The following is an 18915-nucleotide window of genomic DNA, read 5'->3' as shown; positions in this document are numbered from 1 at the left end:
TGCTGCCTTGCCGCCGTCGGTCCCGCCCCCGCCCAGGGTAGGCTGCGGCGCGGGGGAAGGAGACGCTGCCCTTCCGCGGCCATGGCGCGCGGCGGGGGGAGAGGGCGCCGAGCGGGGCCGCGCGCCCCCCCGCCACGGTGAGTGGTGCCGCCCGCCCGCTCGCGGGGCCGGGCCGGGCCGCTCCATCGCTCGAGGGGGGGTGCGGGGGAATCGAAAACGGGGACCCCGGCTGGACCCGGGCCTGGGGGTGGGGGGACGCGGCGGGGCGCAGAGGGTACGGGACCCCCCCTCGGGATGCGCGGGTGCGGGAGGCTGTGTGTGGGTGCAGGAGGGATGCTCCAGCGCTGCGAGGGGCCTGAGGGACCCCAGGGCGCAGGGACATGGCGGGTGCCCAGGGGGTGTGGGGATGCTCTAGGGATGCCGAGGGCCCGGGAGCCCCATCTGCAGGGCCCCGGCCTGCTGCGGTGCTGCTTACGGGGTGTCCCGTGGGGGCCTCCCTGCCTGGGGCCTGCCCGGCCGGTGGGTTTTACCCCCCTGCGCCCTGGGGTTCCTTCAGCGCTTTGCCCCGAGAGACCGCGGCAGGCAGGGCAGTGGCGAGATGCCCCGGCTGGAGGGATTTCACCGCTGTCTTGCTGCTTTGTACCCCTCAGCCAGGCGCAGTAACCCCCAGGCTGGTTTCTGTGCCCAAAATTTCTTGCACTTTGCTCCCCTCATCTCTGCCAAAACGTTGCGTTTAACCTTGTGGGGAGAGTTTGTCCCTCGTGTCTGGTCCCTGCGGGCTCCCGCCGCCTTGAGACTGTTTCCAAACGCCGGCTCCCGGATGGGGTTACCGCAGCCCCCGGGCCGTGGGGTGTGAGGTTGCTGTCAGCTGTGGGGTCAGGCAGGAATGGGGGGTTGTTATGCGGCTGTAACGCCCAGGGTGGGTTTAGCTTGTCGGTGTGGGGAGACGCCAGAGCCCGGTGTGGCCGGAGCATGGGCACACACAGGGTAAGAGCAGTGTCTCCTCTCTGCAGCAGGGCAGGGTTGCTGCAAAGGCTGGCTTGGCAGGGAGCAGGACCAAAGGGTTTACAATTTTGTTTTTAAAAGAGAATCCCCCCTGGTTTCAATACATTCTTCTGTAGCTCTGTCCTTGACGTGAAGCTCATCCCTGCTCCCCAGTTCCCAGCAAAACTCTGCGTAAACTCAAGCAGCTTTGAAACTTCCTGAACAAACACCCTTTGGTTGGTGACTCCTGAGCAGGTCTTTGCCCTTGCTCAGTTTTCTGTGTGTCAGAGTTTTGCCAATGAAAGTGTACGTGTGGTTATTTGTAATAGGTTTTATTTTTTATATGGGGACTGCAAACAAAATCCCTCCAACCGTGTGCAGCCGGTTCTGGTGCATGTAGAAATCTCTGGCAGCTGTCGAGCTCAAGGATGCTGCTGCTGTAGAGCAGTTTGGGAATCTGACCCCGTGGCTAGTAGGACAAGCAAAAAAATTGCTGCTGTTGGTGAGAAGATGCTTTAATCTCCTGCCTGCTTGGCTCTAGCAGCATTATTACTACAAGTGACCTGGTGTGTGGTTTGTGAAGTGCAGTACAAGGAGGCACAGGTCATGTGTTCCCTTCGCTCACCTGATTTTTCTCCTCTTCCTGTAGGAGGAGAATTGCTGGATGAAGGCCAATCCCGGGACTCTGAGCCAGATGTCAGAGAAAATTTGGATTTCTTTGTGAGCAGCTCACATAGCATCTGCAAGTGCCCTTCCCCTTTGCGGCTCCTGGAGGTGCCAAAATCCTCATTCAGACATGGCATTTAGAAGGACAGAGGGAATGTCCATCATCCAGGCCTTGGCAATGACCGTGGCAGAGATCCCTGTGTTTGTCTACACAACATTCGGACAGGTACAACAAGCAGGAAGGACTTTTCTGTTGGGTTCCTTGGGTTTTCTGTTTGGGGGTTGTCTGTCAAGAGAGAAGTGTCTGTGTTAGTTGTGAGTGCAGAGGCACGACGGGGTGATGCTGGGGGGCTTGGGTGCTTTGAGGGTGCATAAGAATTGCATGGAGAGTTTGGGATGGTGGGAGAGAGCTGCTCAGGGTGGGCTTGGGGAGGAGAGAGAAGGGCTTCCCACATCCCTCCTGGGAGAACATCTGGGTTTGACCTTTCTCTTCTTCAAAAGCACTAAAAAAATATTTTTGTTTTAAAGATTATTAATATATTTCACACTTGTAATAATGCAACACTTGGGGCAGTAAAGCTTAGCTGCATACCAGCATTTCAGAGCTGGATTAGGGTAACTCAGATTGCATCTGCTACAGGCTGCGTGCAAATTTTGCAGTGTGCTTTGGTAATGATAACTGAGACCAAGTTCTCTAGTTCTGTCAGAATGGTGGAGCAGTTTCTCTGCTGCTAAGTCTTATTAGTTGTGTAGCAGGGGCTTTGTTTTGTGGGTGGGAGGGGGAATGCTGAGGTGTCTTATGTTTAAGACTGCTTTAGAGAAAAAAAAAGGTGCTGGAATTGGTTTTTCATTGTCGCTTTCATATCTTTTGTGTTTAAAGTCTGTCTTCTCTCAGCTGCGGCTCTCTCCAGGCCTGCGCAAGGTGCTGTTTGCTACAGCTCTTGGGACAGTTGCGTTGGCTCTCGCAGCTCATCAGCTGAAGCGTCGTCGTCGTCGAAAGAAGCAGATTGCTCCAGAGAAGTGCGGCTTTAAGCCTGGAGGGATCACAGTGCCCATCTTGCCAACCAGAAGGGTCTCCTCTGTGAAGAAAGGTTGGCCTTTCAGGAAGGGAAAATCTGCAAAAACCTTTCATGGGGGAGCAAAGAGGGTGTACAGGGGGTGATGAGAAGTTCCTGACAGCTTTGGGGAGAGGAAAGTAAAGCTGTTTGTGTAGTGCATCAGTGCAGAATGAAATTAGAAGCTTGAAGCACAGTGCCATGAACACAGGGTTAGCACAGGAAAGGGGGAAAGACCCTGAGTTCAAAGCCCTTGTGAGGAAAAAAAGTGACACTGAGGTTTTCACCAAGGTTTGCAGTTCCCATCCCCCTTCCAACAGAGAGACTGTGGACCCATTACACTGTGCTTACCCCGATAATAATGATCCAGGGCACACAGTGACCTGGTTGGGTATCGATCTCGGTGATGCCAATATGATGCCTGACCCAGGGATCCCGTGTGCAGCCGTGTTGGCGAGGTTGGGCGGTGGAGGGGAGGGTGGCCTGGGCCAGGCTGGGGAGTTGGGAGTGTCCATCCAGCTCTGTGGCAGTTCCTGGACCTTGGGCAACTTCTTCACCTGATTATATTGATTTTTGGCATAAGACTGACCCAGGACTAACCCATCAGCAAAACACTTTAGGGATTAAGCATTTGTTCTGTGAAACATATGAAATCTTTAAGTGTTTTTAATAATAACCAAGGGAGCGACATCTGTGCTCTGCCTGGCCTGAGGAAAGTTGGAGGAGTTTCTTTTTGATGCTTTCTATTTGCCTCCTGCCATCCATAAGTGGTGAATAAATATTCATTCCTCAGCCTCAGATCCTCACTGATACCAGTTTTCTTAGTATCTCAGAGCGAAAAAGAACACACAGGAGATCTGTCACTTATTTCTAAGTATTGGATACTGCTTTGTCCATTCACAGTCCCACTTGACAGGGTGATGTTCCCCTCCCTGTTCACAACTGCAGTGAACTGGGTCTAAAATCCTGATTTTGTGTGACCTTCCCAACTACAGGATACTCCAGCAAGAGAGTCCAAAGTCCTGGCAGCAAGAGCAATGACACGCTCAGTGGGATTTCCTCCATCGAGCCCAGCAAACATTCCAGTTCCTCGCACAGTCTCGCCTCGGTAAGGACCTTCTCAGCTGGGCTGGCAGAAGCAGGGCTGGGAGATGTGTGTACCTACCTGTAACAAGATCACTGAGTCCTTGGGCTTGTATTGGCTGATGGATAACGCCAAAGCTTTTGGAGCAGAACAGGTTACTGTAATTGTAGGGTGGGTTCTGATATTAACCTCAGTGACTGGAGTTGCCTGTGTGAGATCAGAGCAGCATTTTCCTGTGCCCAAGAGCCCCAGGGTACAGCCCACTTCTTTGGCCAACTAGGGGCTGCAGGAGGGGCTTGCGTGTGGGACATGGCCGTGGTTCCTCGGGGCTCTCTGTGACCCCCTCAGGGAGCAAGGCTGGGTTGTCGCTGGGTCTCACAGCAGTGGGCGGCTTGTTTGTGTCCCTCTGTGGTGAGAGTTTGGGTGGCCCAGCAGCCCCTGTGCCAGCACAGCCCTCCTGTGCTGGGGCAGCTCACAGGTTGTTTGGTTGTTAAATCCAAATCAACTACCAAAATCTGATAGCTCTGTTCGGGAAACAGTGCTAGTTGAGAAGGCAGCCTAGTTGTTCTACCTCCTCGAAAGCCCAAAGCAGCCTATAAATACAGGTAATTCAGGCTTAACCAGACAGGAGCCATCACTGCTTGTATTCACATCTCGTGAGATCAAATGCAGAGGTGCTGGGGAGCGTTTGTGGCTTTAAGACCTGTTCAACATCCCCATTGCTCAAAGCCTTGCAGGGTCCTGGGGCAGCAGGCAGCATGAGCAAACCTCTGCAGCTTCACGCGCTGCGACTTACTGCGAAACACCCCGTCGGTGTCACCCGTCTGGGCTCGGTGGCTGGTTAGCAATGCTGGGGCAAGAAGAGGGAAGAATCACCCTTTGGAAGAGAGCTGTCAGCCAGCAGCACCCTGCAGTATGTGCAGGCATCGCTGTAGTTTATCTTGTCTTGGATGGTTAAAGCACCAGAAAGTTGCCAAAGATCCGTGCAGGCCCCAGCGTGTGTCCAGCAGGCGGCAGTGCCGGGGCGGCGCTGGGCGAGCAGCCCTGCACCACTGTCCCCCGGGGTAGCTGGGGTGTGCTGGGACGTCTCTGTGCAGACCAAGCTGTGTCCAGCTCTGGCCTCCCTCCCTCTGCAAGGCCTCTCGCATCCATTTAATTCCCCCACGGCTTCTCCCTTCCCACAGATGTTGTCTGGGTTTTGTATCACTGAAGTCTGTTTAGGTACAAAACTGTCTAAATGCGCTTTTCCACTGCTGGGGCATGGGTGGGGATATCCACACGGAGGGGGATCTGGTCCTGTACCCCCTTCGTTGTGTGGAGCTGAGCGTCTGTGACCCTGTACTCATTACTTTCATGTTACTTGATGGGAAAAGAGCTCATCCTTCACACAGCTGCAGTTTCTGCCATCTCTCATCTGCTTTCTGGGGCTCTTCTTTGTCATCTAGTAAATAAGTCAGCAGCAGTGAACTGATAATGTGCAGTTCTGGATCTTAAGATGATTTATTAACACTCCACAGAGATTAATCAATGGATGCAGAGCAAGAACTGATCTGTCAGATGACTATTGTAGCTTTTTTCCTAGTATCAGGCTCCCATTCGGAGATTTTTCTCTAAGCCATATGAAAACACGGGTCACTGTTAGCATTTGAACTCTGCACTTCACTGGGTCAGACTTTAAAAGACATTTATGTGCTAGTGTGAAATTGGAGAAAGCTGATAATTTGCAGTGTGGATCTTGGTGCTCAGCCCTCCCAGGAGTAGGTTTGGTTACAAAGAGAAGAGTGAGGATCCCTCTGGACAAAGTCCTCAGCTGTATTTTTGCTGGTAATCTGTTCCTTCCTTTGAACTGTGGCTGCTTCCCTGCCACGTCCTGTGGTTTTGGTATGGACAGCTGGGGCTGACATGAACTTTTATCAAAATCTTTGCTCCTTTGTAGAGATTGCTTTGGAGCTTTCTTAGGCTGTTGCTTCCATCAGCACTCACCATTGTAGAGCTCACTGTTTTCTAGTGAAGCTTCAGTGTAAATAGGCTGGGAAGATATTTCCCATACAACTTTCTGTGCCTTCAAAGACAGCGCTGTGGTGCTGGGGGGAGAAGGGGGGAACTTCTCACCTTGCCTCTCCTCTCAGCACTGTGTGGTTGTTGACAGTGTAGTGTGAACCCAAGTGGGAGCAGGCCAGTAACCCTTGATACCTTCCCTGACAAGGGAGTACTGATATGGAGGAAGCACAAGGACAAAGATGGGAAAGGGAAATGGCTTATCGTTGAAATTTGGCTGGTGGTGGTGTTTGTGTGGTCTTAATGTTGCTCCCCTTGGAGAGAATTCAAAAGGCACTTGCTGCTCTCTGCTCCCTTTCTGCAGATGGTAGCAGTCAACTCTTCAAGCCCAACACCAGCAGGGATGTGGGAGGCCCAGGCAATGGGAGATGCTGGAGCCATTGGTGATTCCAGTGCAGAAAGTCTCTACGTCCAAGGTGAACAAGCACGAGGGTAACATTGCTCTGGGGGGGTTGTTTGTCACTGTGAGAGCAAAAAGAGGGTGTAAATTGCCACAGAGCCTCAGCAGTTCAGTGTAGAGCTCTAACAGGAAGTTCTTTCCCATTCTCAACTTCAACTTGGTCACTTGTTAATTATAAAAATCCCATCTTCTCCTAAAGAAATATTTCTCTGTTTTCTCAGTGAATAATTTACTTCCAAAATACTGTTCTTTGAGCAACAAACAGGCTCACCTTGTGCAGAGAACAGTATTTTGGAAGTAACGCAGCTGACATTTTAATCAGTTTGGGGATGTTCTTCTTAACTTCTAATCCAAATTAAACCATATTTAAATGGGAAAGAAATAGAATACATTTATTCTTTCTTATTGTTTGGGGAGAGGCTTTCCTCTTCTCTGCATTGACTGAGTGAGCAAAGACTTGTGCTTTATTGCTTTGTTCCTGTGTGGCCTGGGACTCTCAGAGCTTGTGTTTGGTTGCATTCCCAGGGATGGAGCTGTTTGAGGAGGCCCTGCAGAAGTGGGAGCAGGCACTGACCATCAGGCAGAGGGACAGTGCTAGTACCAGCACCCCTGTGCCCTGGGACAGCAAGAAACAGCAAGAGAGCATGTCTGAGATCATCCCAGAGGTAGGTCCCTGCTTTTCCTTTGATTTGCCAGCTGGGTAGTGTGCTGAAATGCCAGCCTGGGTGCTGGAAGCAGTAATTAGTAGGAGGTTAAAAGAAGAGCAAATTAAAGGCAGGGTTGGACCAGACTCTGTTTAAGAGCTGTCTATATCTGCGGCTTCCTTATGCAATGCGAGTGGGTGTTTTTAATTTCTTTTTCTTTTTAATAAGTCTCGCCCCCTCATTCCCCAGCTTTTTCTACCCACCTTCCAGCATCATGTCAGTCACTGTCATGCAAGTCCTCCAGTAGCAGAGGCTGCGGTGGGAAAAGGCTGTAGCAAATACAGCACCAGAGAGGAAGAAGCAGCTTTTTGCCTGGCTGTGTTGTGTCTGTAACTTTTTAACACACTTGAAACTGGAGATCTTGATGGTCACTGTCACTTCCCTAGGAAGCTGGGTGGAAAAGCAGAGGCCAGCTGCCTGCATGTATTAATGAATAAAGCGAAGTGGTAACTCGGTAGGAGCTAAGTATGCTGCTGCTCACTGAGCAAGTGGGGCAGGGAGGTGTGTAACTCGTTCAGCCTACAGCTACAGGAACCAGTATTTTAGGACAATGCCTTGCTGTCTTGGACTTGAGGACTGTGGAGGGAAGACCCTCTGGTAAGAGGAGATCCAAACTAGAATGGCTCAGTGACAACCACGAAGCTAAAAAGAGCAGCTGTAGCTCAGGACTGTGAAAGGAGCCAAACTCCCAACTCTCCAGGAGCTCTCGCTGGCAAAAAGTGTTCCCAGCCTCTTATCAACACGACCTGGTGTAGTAAGTGTGGGGGATATTTGTCTTTTGTGCTGGATAATATTTATCCAAGTCAAATCTGGATTGCCTTGTTGTCTCTCCTTAAAGAGCCCTATAGTATTTCTAAAATTGATTTAAACCCAGTTGATTTATTATCAAAATAGATTTTGTGCTTCTTGTTAATGCTTCTGTCTTCTGGGTAAGATACTCATGCAGACACAGGGGCATGAAGGCAAGATGCTGTGTAAGTCTTTATTTTTCTTCCCCCCCTCTTTTTTTTTCCCCATCCTCCTGTGCTGCTTACAGCAAACGTTGCTTATACCCAGCACCTTAATCCAAGGACTCTTACTCTGTTATCCAGTTCTGGATACTCTTGTATTCAACACAGGTTTTCTGTTGTGACTCCCTCTTGGAATCAGGCTGAAGTCACAAGTCAGGAGAATTAAGTGATTTGTAACTCATTAAAATACCCGTTTTTCTGGATGGCAGGTTAAAGTTCTTAAGTTCTTTATTATTTTTTTTTAAGAAAATTGTGAAGCTAAAACGCCAGAGGGCTTGAATAGGCTGCGCAGAAGCTTCCCTCTCCTTGCATTATTAGCTGCATTGTAGGATTAATGAGTCCTCTCTCCCTCTTTAAATCATTTAATCTGCAAACTGTAAATCCCATTTTACTGAAAATTTCCTTCCATATTTGTGCTGTCAATCTGTCTCTGCCCAGCTGGCTAACTAAAGGTGGCATTTATGTATATTGAAGGAGGAGTCCCAGAAAAGGGAGTTTGCTGAGAAGCTGGAGTCCCTCTTGCACCGAGCCTACCACCTCCAGGAAGAGTTTGGGTCTTCGCTTCCGTCAGACAGCATGCTGCTGGATCTGGGTATGGGACCTGGGTTAGAAATCCATTAAAATGCCAGTTTCTGTCTGGTTTTATGTCTTTTCTGTAAGCTAGGCAATCAAGTAGTGACAAAATGGTGTTTGTGGGGTGGGGGTGAGAGAGCATGGGAGCTAAGAGGAACAGTAGTCCACAAACTCCAACACATGCAGCTTCTTTCTCTCCAGAGAAGACTTTAATGCTTCCATTGACGGATGGGTCACTGCGGCTTCGGACAGATGATGAAGACAGCTCGATTTCTGAGGACTCCTTCTTCTCTGCAGCAGAGGTGACTTTAAATTTCAGCTGCTTGGAGGGGAGCCACAAAGGCAGTGGAGCCAAACACATTTTGGTAGAGGAAGGTGGTAAAACATGGAGCAACAGCCCCAAGCTGGGAGGTTCATGATGGATGTTGGGAAAAGCTGTTTAATTAGGGGCATGGTGCAGCCCTTTCCAACCAGCATTTTCATGTCATCTGCCTTCTTTACTTCTTTCATAGAAAACATGCCATAACAGCTAGGAAAGTACTGTAAATCTAAAGTTACGTGGCTTGGTTGTGTAAATTTTAGGGGATATTAAGCTGTGTCAGAGCTGAGACAGCTTTGAAACTGGTGGGAAAAGAAATATCTTTGCATGAAATAATCGGCACTGACAAAAGTTTGCTAGCTGAAGGTGGCACATCATGCTTGTGTGCAGTCTCTGAGTATTTACAAATATTTAACAAGATCATTTTATTCTTCCCATGCCTCTCGCCACCTCTACAGCTCTTTGACTCTCTCCACTTTGAGGAAATACCATTCCACCTCTCTAAGCCAGTGGCGGCATATGAAGAAGCTCTGCAGTTGGTGAAAGAAGGGAAGGTTGCGTGCCGGACGCTGAGGTGAAGTGCCAGCTGGAGTTGTGGATCCTTGTGTTGAGGCTCCTTTGAGCAGTGCAAACACATAATTTGTCTCGAGCAGCCCTATAACCAGAATAAACCTTTGGGGTTGGAAACTCTTAGCATCCTTCCTACTGGTTCAGAATTCCCAGGGAACTAGCTGCAGATTATAGGACACATGTTAAGAACGGGTAATTGTCTCAGGAAATTAGTAAATGAGCCTGTTCTGGCTGGCATGGTCCTACGCTGTAACAGCCTTTGCAGAGGTGCTGTGGTCCCCCAGGGAGTGTGCAGAGGGAATGCAGTTGTTACTTGCTCCTAGGCACAGACTGGGAATTATTTTTTTTCAGGGGAGCAGAGTTGTTAGGAACACAGACATCAGGAGAGCTGGAATTTATGTAGCCCTTCCCCTTTCTCTCTAGGACAGAGCTCCTTGGCTGCTACAGCGACCAGGATTTCCTTGCAAAGCTGCATTGTGTCAGGCTGGCCTTCCAGGTGAGAACAGCTCAAGGTTCCTGTGGCACATTGCTGCCAGCAGCACGTTCCCCTCTGCCTGTACGGGGGTGAAGTCTTTCCCCCTCTAGAGCAAGTAAAAGCAGAAGCAGCAGCAGCCCAAGCTCCCCTTGCTTAACTCTGTAATCCCATCCTGATCGATTTGATTCGGAGATGGAGAGGATCCCCTGGTCCTCATGCCCAGCTTGAGCATTGGTTACATGGCCACTGACACTGGTTTAGTTCTGGGAAGTGAAAGCTTGGTAATTTCAGAGCTGCCCAGGAGCTGCTACTCCCACTTAAGAGCTTGTCACTGGGCTGGACTCAAACCTCTGAAGCGAGGGAGCGAGGTTTCCTTCTTACTGCAATCTGCATCCTGGCAGTGTGTGTCTAGAGCCTGAACAGCAGCTTTTGTGCCCTGGCCCCACTGCTGCTGGCTACTGTGCCTCCATTCTTGCTTCTGCCAGTCTTTCAGCCTAATTTTAAACTTGCTTCATGGAGGAGAGCAGTTTTGTTTAGATTCTAGACTCCATCTTATTAAAGGTTAATGCTACTGGTGTATGCAGCATTGCTCTGCTTTATGTCCCGTTTATTTTGCTCCCAGCTCAGAATCCATGTGGGCGTAGGTGCTCACTGGAGGCTTCTTGTGTTCCCTTTGCAGGAGCTGCTGGAGGATGAAAGCAATCAACTGTTTTTTGGGGAGGTTGGGAAACAAATGGTGATAGGACTGATGACAAAAGCTGAAAAGGTAGGGCGTTTGTATAACAACTTATCTGTGTCTTGCAAGTACAGGGATGCTTATTCTTCCATCCCAACTCAGAGTTTTTCCAGTGTCTTGTAAGGAAGAAACTTCATCCATATGCTGGTGACTATTGTGAGAAATAAAATGCCTATGCTTTTAATCTTGTTTAACCAAATTCTCTTGAAAGAACCTCTCTGTGCAGCTCCTGTCCACACTGTGATACTGTGCCTTACGGCAGCAAACAAAGGGTACAGGCATCAGCAATGGCATCACCTGGAGGAATATAGGAAAGGGAAAAGAATCAGACCTTTGTGTCAGCCCCATAGCAGCTCTCAGATCACTGGCCTAGTCACTGGTCATCCCCTAAACAGGGAGATCGTTGTTTGCACAGCGTTAGTGCTTTACTGGCTTGGTTTGCTTACAGGTGTCTCCAGCTACTTCCTTGAAGAAAGTGGAGCAGCATAGGTGCTTTGAGTCACAGCTGAACCTGGGGCCATCCATGCCTCCCAGAAATAAATTATCTTTCTGCACAAAGAGTATTTTGGCTAAAAACTTCAGCCAGTTGCATGCCTTGATGTTGATGTTAGCTCAAAATAATGTCATCAAACTTTGGTGAAATGTGCCCACAACTGTTGTACCTTCTGAAATGGTTTGTTTCTCTGCTCTCCCAGAATCCCAAAGCTTTTCTGGAAAGTTATGAGGAGATGTTGCATTATGCACTGAAGCAAGAGACCTGGCCGACCACTCAGCAGGAGCTGGAGGGAAGAGGGGTTAGTAACTATGTTCTCTTTAGAAAGTTCCAGAGGAGTTGGAGATAATGAATATGTAGAGATGGCCCAGGAGTGGAAGAACTGCTGTTGAAATGCTGTCGTTTTGCAATTATACATTGTTGGGGAGGGCAGGGGCAAAACTGTCTGTTGGGATGTTTAAACTTCATGGCAAATCTTGCCTTCACCAGTGTCAGCACTACTGTGGTTAAAAAAACCCCAAAACCCAACTCAAAATCCCAACTTCTAGAGGGCACAAGCTATTGTCTGTAGGTCTGTAAGGTTTGTTTGCCTTTTGACTGGGCTTTTCCTGGATACAGGATTAATAAGTCTCTTGGCCAACCCCTCTCTGGAGACTGTGAACTGAGTGTACACGGTTCAGTCCTTCTGCCATGGTGGGAAACTTCACCTCATTATGTTTTGTTCCTTCGAAGCAAAAAAAATCCATCTCCTTTTTTTTTTAAACCTGTCTCTTTACAGACTGTTCTGCTCTCTGACAGGTGGTATGCATGAGTTTCTTTGATATCGTGCTGGACTTCATCCTCATGGATGCTTTTGAGGATCTGGAGAACCCTCCCTCCTCCGTGCTGGCTGTGCTGCGCAACCGCTGGCTCTCCGACAGCTTCAAGGAGACGGTGCGTTAACTGGGGAATCGTTGTGCTGAGACCACGGTGCCGAGCCTAGAAAAAGAGTATGACCTCAGTGTCCTGGCTGCGCTGAATTTTCTCTTCAGAAATGCCATGCCTTCCTGAAGCTCTAAACAACAGGCTTCTGGTACATGTAAATTGTTTACAGGAAAGCTTTCCTTATTTTAAAAGCATCTGGTTGGCTTTTTAATAGACTTACTTTTCTAGTTGCCTTTATCAGTGATGCCATGGAGATGTTAAAAGATGACAGCGTGTATTTTTGTGAATAAGAGGATCAAAATGCAGGGAAAAACCTGTGTGTTAGCACTTGGCCATTCATTTGGGTGCTACCTCAGCAGACACTGAGGCTCAAATAGCAGCATTTTCCTCTAGCCCTGGCCCCTGGCTGCATGTTTAAGACTGATTAGTTTCATTGACTGAGAAGATGGTTGGGAGGCACCTTTTAACAGCTGTCTGCTTACCGTCTGCCTCCAGGGGTGTTTGGCAGCTATGTCAGATCATACTGGCAATCTTCAAAACCACTTCAGCTTTTCAGGAGCAGGTCTGGAGTGGCCAAATCTGCTTCCAGTTCACGTAGATTTCTGTCAGTAATTTTAGAATTGTTGGCACCAAAGGGCCACTTGTTTGCTACTGTTATGGCAACGTATTGGTAAACTGTTTTTCTGGGTTTTGTTTGAGGTTTTTTGGTTGATTTTTGTTGTTGTTGTTTTTTCGTGGGGTTTTTGTTTGGTGTTTTTTGGGGGGGTTGTTTGTTTTTTGGGTTTTTTTTGTTTGTTTGTTTTTTTTGTGTGTGTGTGTTTGGTTTTGGTTTTTTTTTTCTGAAAAGTAATTCCAGTAACTGATGGTCTTTCTCCATTAATTGTAGGCTCTAGCAACTGCCTGCTGGTCAGTTCTGAAAGCAAAAAGAAGGCTTTTGATGGTAAGCAAAACTAATTAAAAGAGGAAGTCTAATGTATTTGAAGCTGAGAAAGACAACGCTTAGATCTTGACAAATGCAAAATCTGAGTGGTATAAGACTGAACTGAACTGCATTCTTTGCGGTGTTTTTAGAGTGCTGGGGTCCTGCCATCATTGCTCCAGTGCTGTTCAGTGTTTTACTGAATCTGGATGAGTTTACTCTGCCTTTTTTCTTGACGTGAGGATTCAAAAGACAGTGTTGCCTGTCTGGTATTCCCTCTCCTTGCTCAGAGTACTGTAAGAATGGTCACAGATACCAAGCAACAAGGGGTTGCTCCTGAATTGTAGTTTCCCTGCTGGCAGCTCGATGAATAGCTCATGAGCTTCTCCGCTGCCCAGCGCTGATTGCTGACTAGCTATTACTTAATGCATTTCCCTTAAATCTGTGGCTTTCTAAACTATCGCAGCAGATGAGTTCATGGAACCTGGGGAACAGGAAGCCACAACTTCACAGCCCCCGTTCTGCCACAGGGTCTGTGGCCTCTGGCAAGTTTTCAACTCCTATCCTACAGCCAGCTGCTAGGACTGGATTTGCCTCGGGAGATGGTACAAAGAGAACTGCAAGCATTGGAAGCTGTATTGGCGCTGACATGCAGTAGCTTTGTCTTGGATATTTGCATGCCCTCTCCTGGCTTGGTCCAGAGTCCATAAAGACTGTCTGATGATTGCCTTTCATTTTCTTCTTCTATTTATTATTCTCTTGAAATAGTAGTTTAGAAACCTGAAGATAGAACGCTGTAGTCATCCTTTAAGGCATCTGAAAGATAAATGTAATTCTGCAGGAAGAGATGTTCTTAAATAGCTCTAAATTTCAGTTACTGAAGCATGGTGCTTTCTGGCAGGGAATGTGGTAGCTGGTATGGAATAAGCTGCTAATTCTGTCTGAGAACCAAGACCAACCAATTCTTCCCTTCCCTGTGGCAGGTACCAGATGGCTTTATCTCTCATTTCTACTCCGTATCGGAGCATGTCAGTCCTGTTCTAGCCTTTGGTTTTCTGGGGCCCAAGCAGCAGCTATCTGAAGTCTGCAGTTTCTTCAAGGTAAGATGGTTTTTCTGTACCTAATCTGTGTGGGACTCCTGCTGTCTTCTAGCTTAAATCTATAGATGTGTGCTTTTAGTGACTGACATGGCACTAAGAAACTTGGCTCTGTACAAAAGCCCTCTGAAAAACACTGGGTTTTGAGGTGCAGATTGCTGAATTCAGATTGATAAAAATTCCCAGCACAATTTACCGTAGCTGATAGCAAAAATGTGTGATGAGACCAATTTATACCATCAGTATTGGAAAAGATCATGGGTGCATATGCTGAAATAATATCTTGTCTAATAGTACATGGGATCTTTCAAGTTACGTATTTGATCTTAAAGCCAAAGTCCTCTTGTCTTGTAGATGGTATTCTGAGAAGCTGTGTTGTATCATTAAATGTTTTCATGGATATTGCCATGGACATCAGCATTGCTCTCCTGACTTCAGGAGCTCTGCTGTCCTGTTTCAGAGGCGTGAGGGGATCTAGCCACAAATGTAATACTCAGCCTGAAGCAGACCTTTGCTTGGATGGCAGACATGCAAAATTCCCTATGGGGTTTTGTGCTTGCTGCAGTCGGAGGTCTCTTGACTGTAAACCTTTCCTTTTGTCTTTGCAGCACCAGATAGTACAATATCTGAAGGACATGTTTGATTTGGACAACGTGAGATACACAACAGTGCAGTCACTGGCAGAAGACATTTTGCAGCTGTCGCGGCGGCGCAGTGAGATCCTCTTGGGCTATCTGGGCACTGAGACTTGCCCTGCCATGAACGGCATGCTTCCTGCTGAAAATGAGCCGCTGAAGGAACTCATCTGATCTCGATCTGATGTCAATCGGGGGAGGAAAACAGTTTTGTAAAAGGACCTTTTTTCCTCACGGAGATGGATAAAACTACCTGCAATGTGCAGGTGGCAGCAAAGACTATTTTGACACAGCAACCTGGTGGGACCTTCTGCTTTTTGTAGCCAGTAGTGTTTGCTGGGATGGATCCAGGACCACTTGCCAGCTTATGGTTTGAATTTCTTCTTTGTTCCACCTTCCTGTTCTTCTTATTTTTGTTAATATGTCATATAAACCACAAACTGCCTGGGCCCAGATTTTTGCCCAGTTCTCTTGAATAGGGCAACATACGTACCCGTTTCACCTGTGTGTTTTCTGGGAAATAATCCCTTACATATATGATTGTGTGTGGGATCAGGAACATCGTTGGTAAATTCTCCACTTGACCCTTAGCTTCTCAAGGAGGCTTTGTTTGATTTAGGATTTTTATTATCATTCATCTGTGCTGTGTTTCTACAGACATTACTGCTGATTTTTACCTTATATGTTTTAATACATGCAATGTGACTAGCAAAGATTTCTTTCCCAGGGAGGAAGAAATACTTCTGTAAAGCACTGAAGTAAAATGCAGACTTTTGTAACCAGTCTGAAGCTCTAAGGAAGTTGGTCTGTTGCCTCTGTGTTGCTGCTCTTTGCAGGCCAGATGACGGACTCTGTGCCATGGTCATCCTTGCTTAGGAGATTGCTGAGGTCTACGTTTGCCCCTAAGGCAAGCTAGCATGAGGAGGGGGTGGATTTTCATCCTGCCTGTGCATGCACAAAGTCTTTAACATCTATGAAAGTGCCTTGCTGTATCTTAGAATGAGCCAGCAGTAGTTCTTGCTGGGTAGGAGGTGTGGGGCGTACACGAGCAGAGGGAACCGGTATAGTGTGGTGTCTATTCCTGTTATGCACGAGGTAATAAGAGGTGTAGATGTTGGATGTGATGTATAAAAGGGGTTATGTGTGCAGGTAGTTGGAGAGCTGGGATTAAGCTGCCAGAGGGGGAAGTGACTCCAGTCTGTCAATCCTAAGAAACATAATGTAGGTTTTTTGGGTATAGATCAGCTGCATGTGTACTCATGGCCTTGTAGTGCTGGGACGGGCTCTTCTCAGATGCTGTGATCCTGACTGCCCAGCCAGCACCTGAAGTCTGGCTCCTTTGGGACATGCTCTGAGTTGGATACTAGCATAGGGTAGTGGCAATAGAATGTGCTGGACCTGAGGTGGTCCTGGCTTTTGTGTGAGGTTTGCAGTGTTTTGCTGAGTCCTCTGAGTTCAATGCCACAGATGAAGGTTGAGGGTCCAGCCTGGGCTTTCTTCTGTTTCAGTCCGTGTACAGCTCCAAGTCCCAGCCTCAGAATGAGGAGGTCTTCAGGGAGAAGAAAAAGAGGACTTTCACAAAAACACAAGTTTCACTGTTTTGTTGTGGTTTTTTTTTCCTCCAGATTGATTAGTTATCCCTCAGGTCTGTTACAGGTAAAAGGCATAAGCCTTATCTAGCCATATTTTTGCAAGGGTAAAAAAAAAAGTAAGAATCTTGAGTTTCCATGTGAGTGGAAAGTCAGTGCATGGGCTTGGAGAATACAACTGTCATCTTTCTTCCTCTTCAGATATCTAATGTGGATTCTGCTGGCAAAAGCAGGAAGGAAGTAAACAGGGAAAAAGTAAACAGGAGGATGTAAAAGGAGTAGTAGATAAATGCTCTTGAGATTCTTGCGAGAGGATAAGTGTAGAGCACGTAACATCTGCTGCTCTACAAGCACATCAGGCTGATGTGGCTTATCCTGGAACTAGATTAATGCAATAAACAAGACAGTGCTGAGGCAGAGGTGAGGAGCAGCTGACCCAAGTGAGGCTGCATGAAAAAAAACTGTTACAAGAAGGACTTAAGAGACAGCAACTGAAACTAGGAAAGGTTTCTGAGGTGTCTTGCTCCTGGCAGCATGCAGTGAGAGAAGAGAGATGTTGTATTAGCAGGATACACATGCTATATGTAAACTGTGAATTGAAGGTATGTTATATTCTGAAAGCAAGTTACTTTGCCAAAAAAAAAAGTTTATAGTTCTTTGTGCTCTTGTATGGTTGGTTTAGAAGAAAGAGTAACCTCAGCAGCTTTGTGTAGTGGTTAAAAAGATGCTAAAATGTGAAGATTAATGTAATAAGAGGGGTTGTAATTCTAAACAATCAATGCTGTTAATTTTTCATTTTTAGAGTTGTTTTATGTGTATTTATTTACCACTTTGAGTGTCTTTTGGCCTCAGTGCTTGGGGCAGCCTGCCTGCTTTGTGTACAGACAAGAACACTGGCTGCTGACTTTGGTCTTCTCACATTCTTGCAGGAGAGGGTACTGAAACAGGGTCCCTGTGAAGCAAACACTAACTTGCACTGCAGCTTTTTAAGCTAAGAAATTGTAAATTCCTAAACAATCAAAAGGAAGAATGACTATTTTATTACAGCTTTATGCTTTTCCTTAGCCCTTATTGCAAACAGGGTATGTATGCTGCCTTCCCAGCGAAGGTAAAGAGGAATCTTCCTCGACAATATCTGCAGCTTCTTGGATGTTGAGTTCTCCCCCTCTGCCCACCAACACTAACTCGCTCCTGCACAAGCTAAGAATGTTGCCTGAGACAAACTGATTTTCTCATTAACAGGGAGGATGTTAAACTCCTCTACATGTCCTGCCCCCTCTGCTAGCTCACTGCTGCTCTTCCTCCCTACCCAACCCCAGTGTAGCTTGAGAGCAAAGGCAGAAGGGTGGCTCCAGGCTCTGGAGGGAACTGTTCAGAGCAGGGGGTTCAGAGGAGCTGTTCCTGTGGAAGAAGCTCTCCATGACCTGAGGGGTGGTGGTCAGTGACCTGCGTTCAGCTGCTTTGGATGCAACCCTGAGCAGGGGCTCAGGCTGCTTCCACTGATCCATCCCATCCAGAGCAGGGCTTGGCCCAAATGGCAACCTCATACTCAGCCGTTTTGCAGGGCAGAGTAAAAGGTCATGATGAAACAGCTGTCTGCCCTCTGGCTTCTTAAGAGATCACTAGAAAATCCTTCTTTCCCCAGCAGACTGTGTTTTAGCAAAGGAAGATTCTTCAGTATTAGTAGCAGCTGAGATGCATATTTGGGTAGAATCTCTAGAGATAAGATATTTGCCTTTTTTATAATGAACCCTTATTCTCAAGGGGTTAAATCATTCTGGGCTGACACTTGCAAGATTTTAACACTGATGGGGATTTAAAGTGGCTTAGCACCTATGAAATAAAATCCTTCAGTTAAAATCCTTCAGTAGTTTCTGATGCTTAAACAGAATTTCAGATATGCATGACGTTCGGTTTTTATGTGGAGGTTGTAACAAGCTTCGCCAGTGGTTAAAGTACATACTCAGTACTTTAGTATGTATGTAGAGACTACACCAGATGGCTCTAGGAGGATCTTTATGATCTTTAAAGCACAAATACGTTAATAAAAAAAATTATGAGGAAAAATCTGTCTTGTTGTATCACAAGATCAGTGTGGCTTTGAAGAGCATGACTTGTGCTGTCTCGTACAAGGAGGTGGGAAAGCAGGATTTTATTTACCCCTCTTCAGTAGAACATTCCTCTGCCATCTGTGAAACTAATGAATGTAAATTTGTGCCTATTTTTTCTCGATTTCCTAAAGGTGTACAAATCTGTTCTTGTTTTGCTTTGTTCTTTTCCTCTGCAGCTAATTTTGTTTTTAATACCTTTAATCTTAGGATGTGGGCATTACAAGTCAAATAAAACTTTCCTTCATGATTGTAGTTTTTGTTTCTAAATTTTCTGGTGAAACTTGCTAGAAACTCAGTCTTTGGTTTCTGATTTAGGTAGCAGTTGTGGTGACACCTCTGGTGACAGAGTGATGGTATAAAACAAGGCTCTCTCTTCCTAGAGTCAAAACACCAAACTTAAAGCAAGTAAACTTAAGGGTTTTGTTTGCATGAGCAGTCTCCCTGGTTCTACTGAAGAGAAATCCTTTCATTAAGCAGGCTATAAAATAAACAAGACAACTCATTGTACTTTGA

General features: G+C 47.1%; 1 protein-coding gene across 1 annotated transcript; it reads left to right on the top strand.

The window, feature by feature from the left end:
• Positions 1 to 27: 27 nt before the first annotated feature.
• On the top strand, positions 28 to 18654 carry MIGA2 (mitoguardin 2). The gene is made up of 16 exons (XM_074923632.1): positions 28 to 137; positions 1634 to 1876; positions 2531 to 2741; positions 3701 to 3813; positions 6152 to 6263; positions 6773 to 6912; positions 8436 to 8553; positions 8736 to 8836; positions 9312 to 9427; positions 9847 to 9919; positions 10578 to 10664; positions 11330 to 11428; positions 11926 to 12060; positions 12938 to 12991; positions 13954 to 14070; positions 14676 to 18654. The coding sequence occupies exons 2-16, from the start codon at positions 1781 to 1783 to the stop codon at positions 14874 to 14876; spliced, it is 1773 nt and encodes a 590-aa protein (XP_074779733.1). The 5' UTR covers positions 28 to 137; positions 1634 to 1780; the 3' UTR covers positions 14877 to 18654.
• Positions 18655 to 18915: the final 261 nt, after the last annotated feature.

This window comes from Athene noctua, chromosome 20, assembly GCF_965140245.1.
Source record: "Athene noctua chromosome 20, bAthNoc1.hap1.1, whole genome shotgun sequence".
NCBI classification, from domain to species: Eukaryota; Metazoa; Chordata; class Aves; order Strigiformes; family Strigidae; genus Athene; species Athene noctua.
This window is presented reverse-complemented; position numbering and strand designations above follow the sequence as displayed.

Excerpts from the sequence above, each read along its gene's own strand:
- MIGA2 (XM_074923632.1), top strand. The coding sequence starts at position 1,781 with ATGGCATTTAGAAGGACAGAGGGAATGTCCATCATCCAGGCCTTGGCA. Across the intron at positions 9,428-9,846 it reads GTTGCGTGCCGGACGCTGAG|GACAGAGCTCCTTGGCTGCT; the intron begins GTGAAGTGCCAG and ends CTTTCTCTCTAG. Across the intron at positions 12,061-12,937 it reads CCGACAGCTTCAAGGAGACG|GCTCTAGCAACTGCCTGCTG; the intron begins GTGCGTTAACTG and ends CATTAATTGTAG.